The 14,094-nt window shown below is 34.3% G+C and overlaps 2 protein-coding genes across 2 annotated transcripts; one reads left to right on the top strand and one right to left on the bottom strand.

Annotated features, from left to right (window-relative positions):
- The first annotated feature begins 6,405 nt into the window (after window positions 1–6,405).
- On the top strand, window positions 6,406–8,452 carry LOC148627252 (uncharacterized). Its single transcript, XM_088570403.1, has 3 exons — window positions 6,406–6,471; window positions 7,353–7,762; window positions 8,254–8,452. Exons 2-3 carry the CDS (start codon window positions 7,375–7,377, stop codon window positions 8,340–8,342), a joined length of 477 nt encoding a protein of 158 aa, XP_088426529.1. The 5' UTR covers window positions 6,406–6,471; window positions 7,353–7,374; the 3' UTR covers window positions 8,343–8,452.
- Window positions 8,453–9,670: 1,218 nt separating this feature from the next.
- On the bottom strand, window positions 9,671–13,464 carry LOC148627251 (haloacid dehalogenase-like hydrolase domain-containing 5). The gene is made up of 9 exons (XM_088570392.1): window positions 13,363–13,464; window positions 13,172–13,248; window positions 12,599–12,793; window positions 12,282–12,394; window positions 11,993–12,083; window positions 11,413–11,458; window positions 10,961–11,184; window positions 10,626–10,768; window positions 9,671–10,437 (listed from the first exon to the last, which is right to left on the bottom strand). Exons 1-9 carry the CDS (start codon window positions 13,409–13,411, stop codon window positions 10,071–10,073), a joined length of 1,305 nt encoding a protein of 434 aa, XP_088426518.1. The 5' UTR covers window positions 13,412–13,464; the 3' UTR covers window positions 9,671–10,070.
- Between the last annotated feature and the right edge of the window lie 630 nt (window positions 13,465–14,094).

Genomic DNA, 14,094 nt, shown 5'->3' with positions numbered 1-14,094 from the left:
GTCAAAAGAATAGGCCTGCAGAAGCGCTAAGCTTGTCGTAAAAGGCGACTAAATAGTGCTCAGAAACCTGGCCGGGGGCTAGGCGCTCTGCCCACAGAGCAACTGGGATGTGTGCCCCAGGTGGTGGAATGGGGTACCCCCGGCATGTTACATGCTGGGGTTGTCAGGCTATAATACGGAAAACCTGACCGCAAACCATAGTGGTGCACCGTGTTGGGAAAGATGCCACGTTCCTCGCACGTTAAAGAACCCTGCTGTGGTATTCGATAGGAGTTGGAACCTTTGCGCTCCGCCACAGGAGGCTAAATTGCCCGACCTTACCCATTCCTCCCTTTTTCTAGTGGCAATCATAATTTGTCGACCCTACTGTCCTTGTGTCCCATCCCGTTTTTCATTTCATCATCATTTCATGTTCATTTTATCCGTTTCATGTTCATCGTCTGAATATAGCTGAAATATTGCTGCTCGGACGTTAAACCCCAACAATCAATCAATCAATATTTCCGGTATCTGTACAGATTGATCTGACAGGCCAAAACTGAATGTTGCTAGAGATGCCCTTAAGGATAAATAATGTTAAGTACTGCGAAGTGTTAAAAAGTTATTTTGAGAGCGAAGGGAAAGTGAGGTATGGGGTTGGAATTTGGGGGAAAATTGTTCAAGTTATTCATTTATTAAAAAAAACTCCCCCATTAATTAACAAGACAGATTTTCAAATAGAAATATTGATCTTGCTTGCTTGTTAAATATAAATAAAAATATTGCACTTGCGAAGCAACAAAATTTTCATCCGGGTCGACCCCCCCGCTTTGTAATGTCCATCATTATTTTTACGAATCTCGCACAGACGGTACATGTATGGTAAAGCTCACAGTGCTCGCTGATTTAGGCAATGCCTACCCCATATTAAACAAAATAGTTCAGACATAAGTAAAATAACATACTTATGAAGTCTTCTCCTGAAATAATAATAATTACAATAAAGTATAGACATACAAATTCAGTAGTGTTATTTATGTTTTACAAAGTTAAGAAAAGACAGTAAAAATATAACATTAGGTGATGTGGTGAGATGTGATGTGATGTGAACTAATTCAGCTCAAGCAATAAGGAATCTTTTCGTGCATTTAACGAAGGAATGTACACAGTCCAACGCAACCTGATATTGTTTTCCTGATAGATTTTCTGCAAGACCAACAAGTAGATGTAGGTCTATATTGCAGAATTCAAGAACCCACTGTAGGTCGCTCATTAGTTTGGTTCTTGCATTGCTATAAAGAGGACATATAAAAAAAAGTAATGATGAGCAGTCTCGTACGTATGACCACAATGACACGATGGACTTATAGATGTATAATATAGACTCTATACAAATCAAAGTTTAAAAAGGATGAAGAATTACGAGTTATCAATATATTTAAATTTCTTGGGCCGTAACAAAAATGATTGGGAACAGTTAATTTATCACTGATGTTCAGTAAACACGATTTAAATTGTTTGGATGCCTGAATCTCCCTTAATGTTCAATCTAGTTTATGCCATTCAACTATTGTTGATGGAAAAAAGGATTTACGAATCACCGACAATCTACAAAAGGGAACAATGATATCTTCACCATTCCGAAGCGCATATACTGTAGTAGATTGAATCTGCGGTGGCATTATATCTTGTAAATAATCCGGAGCCATTTTATTATATATTTTATGAAATAAATTTAATTTTTTACGTTTTCTTCCATCTAATAGTTTTTCCCATTCAATTTCTCGATATAATTGCTCCGATTTGGTGAATATCGGTAAGCCAGTTATTATTCTAGCAGCTTCGAGTTGTAAAGTTTCTAGCTTTTTGGTGTTTACTATCCCACAATTATCCCAGACTTCTGAGGCATATTCTGTGAATAGTATTCTAAGTGATTTCGAGAAAGTTTAAATTTTAATTTTTGAAGAATACTAAGGTGCTTTCTAATCGAGGTAGCTAGATTTTCTATGTGATCGTTCCATTTTGCGTCGTCACTAAAAGTAACACCCAAATGTTTATAAGTTTTGTTACGACGTTGCGTACGTTGTTGGTGTCACATTCGATTGGACCGGGGCTGGTTACGAAAACCGAAATATTGCTATTAGAATGTGGAGTTATCAAAGGCAATACAGATATTAAAATGATCGAAAATGGTTGTTGTTTTAGGATTACAATCATAAATCTTTGAAAGATGCCGTTAATTGTGGAGGGAAAGCATTATTCGATCACAAGAACGTCCAGTTTCATATGTGGACTGGTAACATTAAGACATGCCTGCTTCCCATTTCACAAATATATCTAAGTTGTTTCTTGGCGTATTTTGATAAAACAAACTTTTTTTTGGAAAGAGCAGTTTGTGCTGCAGACGATGTCATATTTTTCATGACGTAATGGTAAGATCAAAGCGTATTACAATATCACAAATGTCTCCCCTTTGATGTGGACATTGTAAAAATAGAAAGAAACTTTTTTGAAGACAAAATGTTAGCATTTTTTTTAGTTATGCGAACAGCTTTTTTAATCGGGACTTTTGTTAACTATATTGACAATTTATTACATAACCCCAATTAAAATATATATACATAAAATGTTCAATCAGTTCAATTTTGTTAAAAGCCTTTTTGTCCGTCTTTCAATTATGTCACAAAACTTATTTTTTTCGACGTTGGCCATTGGCTATTTTCTTGCTTACGGTTGTAAAATATAGCAACGAATAGTATTTTTACCAAAGTATATTCACGCTTAAAGGACTGTATAAATATTCAGAATATATCATGTTTATTCTAAAAATAATGAGTTTTATTGTCTAATAGTAGATTAATACGCACGTATGTTGTGATGTCACGTAGTCTTTTTCCCACTTTTTCTACACTTTGCGTGCTACCCAGTCTTTATCAAAAGCTTTGTTCGTTAGCTTTGACTGAACTAATGACTATGAAATTTTAAATTTTACATGTATATATGCTGCAGATAGTATGTTCTAAAAATAATGGTAGTTGGCTGAACATGTATCTAAGCGCAGCATTTTGTTTGTCTAACCAAAATGTCACAACATCTAAAATTTGTATATTCTATTTATTTCGCGAAATTCGAACGAATTGTTCAGAAAGGCAAATGGTGTTGAGTCGATTTCTTCATATACTTAAAAATATATTCATCCTCCTCTATGGTTTTATCATTTCATTTTTTCTTTGGCTTAACAAATGGGTTATATATATGTATGTAAAACCGTGTCTAACAAAAATGTCACAAAGCGCATTTTTGATGTTTCCAAAGTAACTTTCTGCTATGAAAATGATTTTAGGCGTTGCCCAACTTTGACCCCCTATAACTTGAAAACGGTCAAAAACACATAAAATCTGCTGTACATAGTCGAATTAAATAAAGAACACATTAAAAATAGAATATTTAAAATCGAAAAAGAAACCAATCTACATGGGTTTTAATAAAATACGTATTTTTACCCTTTTTGGCCCCTTTTTCTAAAGCGGCAGGGGCAACAAAGTCCAAATTAAATAGGAATCTTGTTGTTGGTAAAATCATATGATTATTTACGAACAATTCGTCAACCACAACTAAAGTTATCGCACAGAAACGAAGTGTCCCAAGACGACGACGACGACGACGACGCGGACCACGGCTGCGCCATAACATTATACGACCGCAAATTTTTTTTGTCGTATAATAAAAACGGGAGATTTCGCTCTCAAATAGGGAGATTTGCCAAGGTTTAGTTTTCTCGATATGTTGTGTAATGCTTTATATTTAGCAACATACCTTGTAAAATTCCGAAACGAGTACATGTATTCGGAAATATCAACATTCATCTACATCAGAGATATAAAACCAAATAGGAAAGATTCACTTTATACGCTTTCACAATATGATTTTCGGAGGGAGGGTACTACTGACTTTTGCTTGTAGGTTTGTTTGCTTTCTGTTTTAGTGAGGGTATTTTACTTTTTTTGCGCATCACGAAATTTTTTTTCATAATTCCTAACATTTTTCTCATAGGATAAAATTTTCTTCAAATCATTTTTAAATGGTTGATGCCAAACTATTTACCATATCAAGATGTAATCTGATCATTTCAATTGACCAAAACGTACAAAAAAATAATATTGAATCGGATAATTAAATAATAAAACATGTCGTGTGTGTTATTTTATGTAAAAATTAAACTTCTTTTTACATGTAACAATTATAGATCGCAATACAAAAAAAAGAAGAAGTCAAATTTCGATTTCGACGTTACCAAAAATGACACCAACACCGTAGGCTACGTCTAAGTGGAATGCCTTTTCCGTTCAGACTGAAATTTATAGTTGGAAGATCGACTTTTGAAAACAACATAATTCCTGTTTTATTTGGATTAGCGACTAAGAAAAGGGCAAGTTAAAATTAAGCATTTTCGTTTACTGGTAGATAAAAGTCGACAGTTTACTAGATCAAACTAGTCAGTTTTCAATAGTGTTTAATTAATTCAGGAGTACTTCGTCTAACTGGCAAAAATGGAAATATGAATGTATTTACTTATTTTGTCAACAAAGAAAATATTCAGTTCTTAACAGATAGCTAAATATTTAGAAAATAACGTCTTTAGAACTAAACTCGTGTACAACCGTATCTAGAATTTTACAAGTACAGCTCAATTGAGTTAATTACTATCAAAACATTGTCTAATTGTTGATGAGGCCGATAAAGCACGCAGACAAAGCCATACCTATGTTGTTTTTTTTTAAACCGAAGAGCGGATTATCAGTACTATGCATGAATCCCTTGTGGGGTCGGTAGATCTGAGGTATGAAGCAATCGCGGTGGGTAGATCTAAGAAGATAAGAATTTTCGGGTGAACACGATAGTTTCATCCTCTTAATGTCTTAATTTAATCCGCATCCTTCCGAACGTATAAAAGATGAACATTTTGCGGTATTGTATCATTAGTGACTTAATTCTCGAGAGAAACTGAATATCCTTTTTGAGATGAAAACAACTGTGTTGGAAGCGCTTCTTGCTACGTCAGAACGTCGTTTTAGACGGACATGTGAGCAGATAGTACAATTAAACTACAAGCTAGCAGCAGCAGAAAAGAGCGTATAACATTCCGGTACACCCTCAGACTGAGAATAGCCGTTATTGATGGTCTCCGAGAAGTTTACTACCAGTACGCTCACCAGAAAGCGACAGATGTAGAAGAGTTGAAGACTTTGCTGAATGATGTCAAAGGCCAATAGCTACAGCCCACAAGAAAATATTATTAAAAGGCTCTTTTTAGAGCCACATATATGTTTCAAAAAGATTCTCTTCTTGATATGGGCATTAACGTGTCTAAGTTACAACTACATCATGAAAAACGTTATTTTTACTCAAATTTTAATTTCAAAATTATGATTAAAAATTAAAATCAATATTTTACATATTCATATATGCATTCAATAATTGATAATAGTTATCAATTGCGTTCAATGGCTGCACAATACTTACTGATAATTGGACTTCTACAGATCAAAATCCAGTTAAGTACATCATTTCGTTCGGGAGAACCGTTTTAAACGTCACATCGTACAAACAATTCCAAAATCCATAGCTGATACAGTAATGAAATTATTGACAGATCACCAAGAAGTTGACCGTCTATTTGTAATCAATTTTATCTGCTTCGGAGTGGTGTGAAAGTTACAAACTTGTCTATATCAGTACATTGAGTTGACGAAATTTAGTTTTTGTTTGTTTTTTTTATGTTTTTATCCACAACCTAGGCCGTTAACTGTACACGTGGTGAAATTGCCAGAAAGTGTACTTTCACAAATTGATCGTTCCTGAATCTTCTCTCTCCATCGCCCCGTGCAGGTCCGGTTGTCAAAAGAATAGGCCTGCAGTAGCGCTAAGCTTGTCGTAAAAGGCGACTAAATAGTGCTCAGAAACCTAGCCGGGGGCTAGGCGCTCTGCCCACAGAGCAACTGGGATGTGTGCCCCGGGTGGTGGAATGGGGTACCCCTGGCATGTTACATGCTGGGGTTGTCAGGCTATAATACGGAAAACCTGACCGCAAACCATAGTGGTGCACCGTGTTGGGAAAGATGCCACGTTCCTCGCACGTTAAAGAAGCCTGCTGTGGTATTCGGTAGGAGTAGGAACCACTGCGCTCCGCCACAGGAGGCTAAATTGCCGGACCTTACCCATCCCTCCCTTTTTCTAGTGGCAATCAAAATTTGTGGACCCTACTGTCCTTGTGTCCCATCCCTTTTTCCATTTCATCATCATTTCATGTTCATTTTATCATCCATTTCATGCTCATCGTCTGAATATAGCTGAAATATTGCTGCTCGGACGTTAAACCCCAACAATCAATCAATCAATCTCTCTCCATCCTTAGTAACGTGATACAAAGCACCTCCTTTGTTTTACGGTTCATTTGCTTTAAGTCATAACAGAAACTTGATGCTGAATCATGTAAGTTTCATTTCACATCTCAATTATTTTAACACACTAATACATCGGCCATAATTAAGCTTAAAAGCATAATAACCTTAAAGAGCAGCATCTTCGCATTAAGTTATACTGTGATATTTACATTTTTGCATGATACAATTTTTACCAGTGCAAACTTTGGTCATGTATACTTTCTGATGTAGTCGCTGCCACGTTGGCACGTTGAAATAACATTCTTAGATATGACTTGCATCATGTAGTTACGAAAATAACATCTCGGCAAGAAAAAGAGAGAGACCGAAGAAGAAGAATTGAATGACAAAAATACCCCAAGTCCATAAATATTGGGATGTATATACCAAAACATAAAAATAAAACAATTAACACTATTTTAGATAAGCATAAAAGAACCGAAGAAGTATGTTTATCATTTAGTGTCTCGTCATGATCTACCTATTTATATAAAAAAAAAATACAGAAAAGATAAAACGTGAGGATGCGTTTACATGTTTTTTTCCAATAACACGATTTTTAAGTTCACTGCTTAAAATCTGGCCAGAAACACAACGTAAAAACCGATCCTACCGTTTACTACTCTGCAAGTATGTAGCTAATAAAAAAACTGGTTTATGTGGTTTTACAATATATTATTTGTTACGTAGTTTGTCTATAAGGTACAGCAAAGATAATTGTTCCCTTATTCGCTATAAACTAACGTCGCATTTCAGTAATAGTTCAGATTCATAGCTTCGATCATCTTGAACAAACTCTTTCTTAGACACAAATTTATTAGAAAATTGAAAGATTTTGATCAAAGAAAGTATGGGTAACAGTTTCTGCTATCCTGTTGTAAAAGATCTGTGTTTCAAAGTAAATTGAAAATGAATCGATTTATTAAACAGATGCGTCAAAGAAAATCCGAAAATGAATTCGGATCTAATACCACCCAGAGAAAATTCAACTACCAACTGGACGACAAGTGATATAAACTATAATAATGTCAACACGACCGAAACTTCAACTTTGTTCACTAACTTTTCAAAGCCTTCAACAGCCGTTACAACCAACACAAGCGAAGATTTGATCTGGACTGTACCAACAATTTTAGGCATCATTTGTTTTTTACTTGCTGTTGCCTTTATTGTGTTTTTTGTCATCAAAAACTGTGAAATCTGCGTCCTGCGTGTGGTATACAACTACTGCATGTGCTGCGGAACATCGGCAGAGGCAGATGACAAAACACAACTTCATTACTCTGAACTTAAAGGAAAAGAAAGTAGAAAAGATGAGATAGAGGCTTTGAATGTAAAAGGTAAAGAAAATAAGTAACTTATTCTATCCGCATATGCTCACGTTTCACGTACATGTTACGTTTTTTTTTATATGACTTCCTGTATAGAAGAGCAGAGAAAACTTACCTCACCGGTGCACCTGAGCCATGCACTACAATTTGGTTTATTGTATGATATCTTGTGGTTCTGTTTTGCTTGTTTTTTCCTCCATTTCGCTTTAGTCACAAAAAATTATGATTTATTTGATGATAGCAAAAGTTACAGTATCAGTAACAATAGATTTTTTATGAATCCACACACATGCACACATACATGTTATAATGCTTGAATATCCTTCATATAATGGACTGGAAGTCTATCATGACATTGCATGTGGATTACCAATGGTACCTTCATTTGGATTTTAAAGGTGGCAAAGTCAACTATGATTCTTGCTAAAATTTCGTTTCTTTTCGGAAAAAGAGACCTTCTTTTTAAAGTAAGTATTCTGAGATACATTTTAAATTTTCAGATATGAAACAATCATCTGGTTCATTTGGAACAATGGACGGCTCAGTTGACAGTGGAGATGACACGGAACTTTTTATACGGAAAACATAAACTCTGTATGCTTGTGGATTTGGCAAATGATCATACATGTACTTATTCAACCTTTACAGAACTTGACATTTCTTTTACTTCTTATGACTATATTAAAAAAATGCACTGTTGGTGGATTTGCTTTTTATACGAATTTGCACCTACGTCGTCGCCCGCCGTCTGTAGACAATTGGTTTTCGTGCAAAAATTTGAGTATTGGTTGATCGTAATAAAATTTTATAGCAAGGTTCCAAACCGCAAAAAGAAGCTTGGTATTGACTTTGGGGGTTATGGCCTCAATCTTTTTGTAATTAAGGGCCAGAAAGGGGTCTTTAACAATTATTTCATAGTCTATATAACTCAAGTATCTTTATTGTTGCACAAATCCAAACCGCTTAAGGAAGGTTGGTGTTGATTTTTTTAGGCCATGGCACCAACCATTTTATAAGTATTCTTTACTACAAGATCAGATTTTGGATTGATTTAAGGGGTACAGATTTTGATTTTTCAGATATTAGGGACCAATAGGGAGTAAGAAATAAGCAATTTCCTGAATTATTAACTTGATTATTTGTGAATGAATCTTTTTTAAATTGTATTACAACGTGCCATACCACTAAAGGAAGACTGAGATTGTTTTCGAGAGTAAAGACTTGAACCTTGTAGGGACCAAAAAAATGGCACGAAACAAGCATTTTCCTTATGTTCGTATAATAATTTGATTAAAAGTAAATGGATTTCATATGAATTTTCCTAAAATGTGCCATACAACAAAAGGAAGACTGGGATTGATTTTTTTGGGTTGTGGCTTAGCCAAGTAAAAAAAATATATCGGCAAACGGACAAGAACCAAGTATTTTCTTATGATTTCTAGACGACAAGTTGAGTGAAAGGGAATGGACCCTTTGAAATTGTACCACAAGATCCTATATTCCGACAAGAAGTTTGGGATTTAATTTGCAAATTTTGATGGAAACCATTTAAAAAAAAAGTCCAAAAGTGCCCACTTTCGGTTTTAGTTATATGTTTATCTTGTGTCAAATGTCCAATTATTATTATAACAAAGCTGTGTCAAGTATAAATGGTATGTCCATACTTGCTCCAGCTGTTCAGAGTTCGACCTCCGCGGTCGTATCCAGCTACACAATGCAAAGCATTTAATTTTTAATAAGATTTCTGTATGAGCCTTTGCATGCCTTTACTTCCTGCTATATATTTCCTTTATGTGTTTTATGTGATTTTACTTTTTGTTAGTATTTGTTTGGATTTTGTATTGTTTTTCCACGATAAGTATCAGCTACCACTTAATGTGCATTAAGTTTCCGTTCAATTCCATAGAAAAAAATATATCATTTTTATATTTTATTTACAAAATATCATGTAAACTACAAAAACCATTTATAAATTATCTATAAAATACACTACGTTTATTTACAAAGCACCAAGTACTACTTTTAAAGATTGTCATGATTATCAAAAACACTCAAGACAATATACAAGACACATACACGACATTCAAGACAAATAAATAAAACGGCACTACATAACACATATACAATAATGTGCCTCTCACATATCGCACCATTCAATCAGACGAACCGAAACTTCTACCTGGAAATGTCCGATCATTTCATAGGGTTCTCTCGGCCGGAATTCGCTTTTGCCCTATATTGGTATCACAGATCGAAATACTTTGGAATCAGATTTGAACTCAATCGTGTAAGCAATAACCTAGTAAACTCTTCATACTTATGTTTTTACAGCAAATTGTTCTTTTTCTAGAATATAACTGATTCCATTGTCAACATCAGGTACAAATTTTGTCGGCTTCGCTAGTTCTGGTTCATGAGCTATGTCTCTGTGTCCATGGTAAACACTATCTTCGGACCTTGTTTCCGTCTCTTTCTCTGGATTGTACACACCTGTTCCGACTAACAAGCTTTCCATTGACGTGACAGTTTGTTCATACAATGCCTCTTCGCAGGGAATTGATCGAGATCTCGGTAAAGTGCGGGTGATGGAGTCATTTCTATTTCTATTTCTTCTGTTAGACCACGAATCTTTGAGAAATCTTTCGTATAAATTGCACCCAACGATATCTACGTTTGGATTATCACTGCAAAAGAGAAAGCTTTGATATAATAATGGTAACATGGGTACGAGACATGCAAGTTAAATTACTGAAAGGTTACAAGCTAAATATACGTAATACAAAAACGGTATCAATTTAATCTAAATAGATTTTATGTCGGTTGATATGAAACATAAAAGGTTAATTGAAAGTTATCAAAAAAGCATACTTACCCTACGAAATAAAGCTTCTTGATGTGTCGTTTAATGCCCATTTTCTTCGCAAGGTCTGCTATTGTATGTTCTGCATATCTGTAAGTTATTTCGCAAGGTTTTCCTATCAAAGCCTCGTATTCCAGTTCCTTTCCAGTAATTTTCTGTTAATTGAAATTTTACAAATAAGTGTATAGTTAAGTGACACACCTGACTACAGTTGCGTTATCTCTGGAGATTCTAACTAGTAAATGTATGCAAATTAGATAAGAAATATATTTTTTTTTAAATCTTTCCACAAAACATTTAGTTTAAAATATTCTCTACATGTCGACAGTGAATGTATTTGGATTTACCTTGTACAGCGCTTCTAAACAAACAAGGAATGCTCCATGTCCAAACCGCGGCATACATGCCTCTGCCATGAAGACTAAGTCCATGTTACATGCAATAATCGGTAGTTGTTTAACTGAAGCCAAGGATTGGGGGGCTTTTGTTGGTTTTCCTTCTGTCATTAGAAGATCTATCAACAGTTGTAGACTAGATTCCCACCGCTTTGGTTCTCCAATCATCAAAATTGCTGAAAAGAACGGAAAGTGTAAGTATAGTAATCATATTAAATTAATTAGTACTAAATGAAGTCTACATATAATGTTTGAAATATATTTACGAATTTAAAGAATGGGGGAAAAGAAAAACGAAAACTCCCACATTAAAATCCACTATTTTTTGTGTTTGTTTAGGACATTTTAAAAAAAAATTATTAATTTAATTTTTAATAGAAAAAATATAAAAGATATCAACACACCTTCAACTGGCTCGAAATTTAGGTTGTCAGAGAAGTTACCAACACTCTGAAACAGAAAAAAAGATCATCAGTAAAAAGTTGAAAGCTGGGGGAAAAAGACTACGAGAAAAAAACAATCAACATTTCGAAGTATATCCCATGAAATAAAACCATTGAGTAAGTATTCTTTATCTGTAACATATTTTACTAGGTAAAGCCGGCGATTAAACGGACGTACTTTTTAACAACCGGGCGGTGATTGAATTATGTGAGTTTCCCCATCATTTTACATCTTCAAAATTTTCTACAGATTTCATGGAAGAAGCCGTTTCTTCTTCAGCATATTCTTGATTTAAATTGCTGCACTCTTTATGGTAAATTGGAGATTTATACATGCTTGCTATAGATCTCATGTTGAAAATCTTGGGTTTTTTTCCATACCGAATGGAAAAAATTTAAACCAATGGAGAAAAATTTACACCACTCATTACTGGAGGAACCTATATTTTACTGTAAAATTGATATGCTCGTAACCGGTTTCTTATGGTCCACATTTTTATGATATATTTTATACATAAAGTTATGATATGTATTTACTTACTACTCTCCGTCTGTTTTCATGGTCCACCATGTCAAGGAATGGATAAGCACGTCGTACATCCTCAATAGTACAAGTATTAACAAAACCTATTCTGAGGGCACGGTTAAGGAAAATATTATTTTTCACCAAAACACAATACACCCAATGTGAGAACTGAAAAACTGCTCAAAACAACAGGTTTGTTTCATTTTCATATGCAACGAACCATTATTTTAGATTAAAAATATATTTATTGAGCATATCGTGTAATGAACATTATTCTACTATAATGTCAACTTTAAAAGGATACTCTTCAGCAATTTCTTGTCTATGTTCTTGTCCAATCACCAACACATGTTTGTTATGGAATTTTGTCAGAAGTTTTGCTGGAGTTGGAGCGTGGATGCAAGCTTCTGGGGAAATCTAGAACAACAAATTTAGGTCAATTTGTTATATTTACATTTTAAAGATTTCTGCTTAATATTTTGAAGTCACTTTATTATTGATTAATGTGTATTCTCATTTCCTCTTTTCTAAATTTTCACACTTGTCACGTTTATCTTGTTTTTCCAAAAAATAATAAAAAGACACTTAACTGGTATTATATAGAAATAAAAACCTACTTACTGGTGTATCGAACCAATTAGTGAGCTGCATAGCTTTATCTCTACTTCTACTACAACTGTTTGTTACAAAGGCGACTGGTACTTTCAGGTTTCCATGGCTGTCCTTTAGTTTGTCCAAGGCACGTACAGCTGGGTCTAATGGTGTGGCACCTCTGGCTAATACGCCATCCACGTCAAACAAAATCCCGAAGTCAGGCTATAATGAAATTTTATCATGATGTTAAAAGGTATTCATGTTTGAAAATTCCCGATTTAATTTATAACAAGCGGCCTCTATGAACACCGTGATTATTTTCACATGACTAAAATATCAATTCTTAAATAGAACTGGATATGATTAGAATTATTTTTCAACTTTTGAAAAAAGTAATTCTAGCATACCCAATGGTTTGTTGGTTAAATATATCGTAAATTAAGTTTTAGTAAAAAAAAAACATAGTCAACACATTTAACCGTGAATTTGTACGTCATCAAATTTGTATCTATTAATTAAGATTTAGATACTTGTGTATCTCTTACCCTGGACATTCGATAAAACACAGCTATCTATATAACAAATAAATTAAAAACTGACCTGTTCCTGGCCTTCATCTGATGAAAATTCCTCACTACTATCATCTCCATTCAGACTTGAGGTATCAGATCCAGTATCTTTAATCAAAATTAAAACCGTAAGTCCAATGTTTTATCAATTTTACAATTATGGTCTGCACGTGGTAGTCATTTGATAGTACATATATAATGCTAAAACAAAAGAGTACTTACCACTTAGAAATACTTCGTCATTATCAGTACTAAACTTAACTATTCTCATCTTCGTTTAATTTCAGCTCAGTTTAACAAGTTGTTACTGTTACAATATTGTTTGAAGATGCGTTCCAATATTCTCCTTATATATACCAAAACAATTGTGAACTAGAGGTCATGCATATATTAGTATATCTCTTATCTGATTGGATAAAACAGTTCAGTTAAAGTACAAGGTCAGTGCTCATGAATTTTCTTGTAAACAGTCATGAGACTAAACAAAAACAAAAATCGGCTAGGGCATTAGCACATGTATTTCTAGGACATGTTTACAACTAAATACTTGAAAAAAAAATAGTTAAAAAAATCAACAAAGTTAAAAACGTAGTATTATTGTTGTAAAGAGCACTCCTAGGAGGGTTGGGAGAATTTGACAAGCATACGATTTTCTTTGTAGTTTACTTATATTTTGTTTTGATTGTGAATATATACTGATGCTGCTGGTAATAGTTTTCAATAGATTTCAAGTAACTCATTGCGTTCGCTTTTTGACCTTTGTCTTTTAAACTGTTTGAAAACACTGTATGGTATACATCATAAATGTATGTGATAAATAATTTACTTCAATCCCAGGGTCATCCTCTTTCATAGAGGGAGTTTTAACGCGATGTACAACCTAGATTTAAGCGACCATTTGGTTTGAAATGCCTGTACCAAGTCAGGACCATTGCGGTACCAGCTGCTCCAGTG

The sequence above is a fragment of the Perna viridis genome, chromosome 1, assembly GCF_037379345.1.
Source record: "Perna viridis isolate PV_CMFRI_1.1 ecotype Kerala chromosome 1, ASM3737934v1, whole genome shotgun sequence".
Taxonomy (NCBI): Eukaryota; Metazoa; Mollusca; class Bivalvia; order Mytilida; family Mytilidae; genus Perna; species Perna viridis.
This window is presented reverse-complemented; position numbering and strand designations above follow the sequence as displayed.

Bases quoted from the DNA above. Each gene is read 5' to 3' on its own strand.
- LOC148627252 (XM_088570403.1), top strand. From the start codon at position 7,375: ATGAATTCGGATCTAATACCACCCAGAGAAAATTCAACTACCAACTGG. The intron at 7,763-8,253 runs GTAAAGAAAATA...TTAAATTTTCAG, and splicing joins AGAGGCTTTGAATGTAAAAG to ATATGAAACAATCATCTGGT.
- LOC148627251 (XM_088570392.1), bottom strand. From the start codon at position 13,411: ATGAGAATAGTTAAGTTTAGTACTGATAATGACGAAGTATTTCTAAGT. The intron at 12,395-12,598 runs GTAAGTAGGTTT...TTGTTGTTCTAG, and splicing joins CTAATTGGTTCGATACACCA to ATTTCCCCAGAAGCTTGCAT. The intron at 10,438-10,625 runs GTAAGTATGCTT...TCTCTTTTGCAG, and splicing joins AAGAAGCTTTATTTCGTAGG to TGATAATCCAAACGTAGATA.